The 843-nt window shown below is 68.7% G+C and overlaps 1 protein-coding gene across 1 annotated transcript in view; it reads left to right on the forward strand.

The window, feature by feature from the left end:
• Positions 1-843, forward strand: part of NTN3 (netrin 3) — a 9,209-nt gene that overhangs the window by 5,111 nt on the left and 3,255 nt on the right. Inside the window, exon 8 of the mRNA XM_006146462.1 lies at positions 660-826. Coding sequence (XP_006146524.1) covers positions 660-826 — 167 coding nt within the window. The remainder of the gene's footprint in view (positions 1-659; positions 827-843) is intronic.

Raw genomic sequence — 843 nt, forward strand, 5'->3', positions numbered from 1 at the left:
GGGGGCGGCGTGACCCCCCCGGCCGGGCGCTGCTCCCACGTGGAGACGTTCGTGCATCCAGTGCGCTCGCCTGCGAGAGAATGCTCGCGTCGTGCGCGCGTCACCCTGTGGGTCCCCGCCCCGCCCTCGCTCTGCGCTTCCCACGGTGTCTCAAGCCTGGGTCCCCAGGGAGCGTGACGGATGCTGTGATAGCACGCCCGGACAGAGGCGTGTGACAGCCCCAGAGAGCTCCTTGGTTCCCCCACCCTCACGTCTTTGCCCTCTCCGAGGGCCTTCGTGATACCCCTGGAAGGCGTGAAGCCCCTTGTGATTCCAGGACCCTCAGGGCTCTGAGAACATCCTGCGGGACGCCGTCATTTGCTAGCAAACGTCCTGACCTCCCCAAAAGGCACTGTGGCCGCTGTAGACGCCTGTGGACCCCCGTGGAGCTGTGTGGCCCGACTCCCCCGCCGCCTGCCAGGACCCGCAGAGGGCGCTGTGGCTCTTCCACTAGGACCGCTGTCTCCAGCTGCGTGCGGTCTTCGGTTCCCAGTCCCTGCCGGCTGGCCGTGCTGTCCCTGTCCCCAGCTGCGTCTCCACCTGTCCTGCCTCTTTCGTGGCTTGCTTTCTGTCTCTCGGCCCGGCCCCAGAGCTCTTTCATTCAGGCCCCGTCCCCAAAGACCCCTTGCACTCCTTCCCCACCGGCTCGAGACCGGACATCGCGGACGCGCGATCCCAGATCCGTGCACGCCCTGTCTTCCGCGAGGCTCCGCAGCCCTCTCCTCACGCGGCGCGCCTCGGGTACGGCGTTCGCGCCCCCGCCCCGAAGCACGAGGACCAGTCGCGGGCCGGCGCATGCTCCGG

Source organism: Tupaia chinensis, unplaced genomic scaffold, assembly GCF_000334495.1.
Source record: "Tupaia chinensis unplaced genomic scaffold, TupChi_1.0 Scaffold000178_1, whole genome shotgun sequence".
NCBI lineage: Eukaryota > Metazoa > Chordata > Mammalia > Scandentia > Tupaiidae > Tupaia > Tupaia belangeri.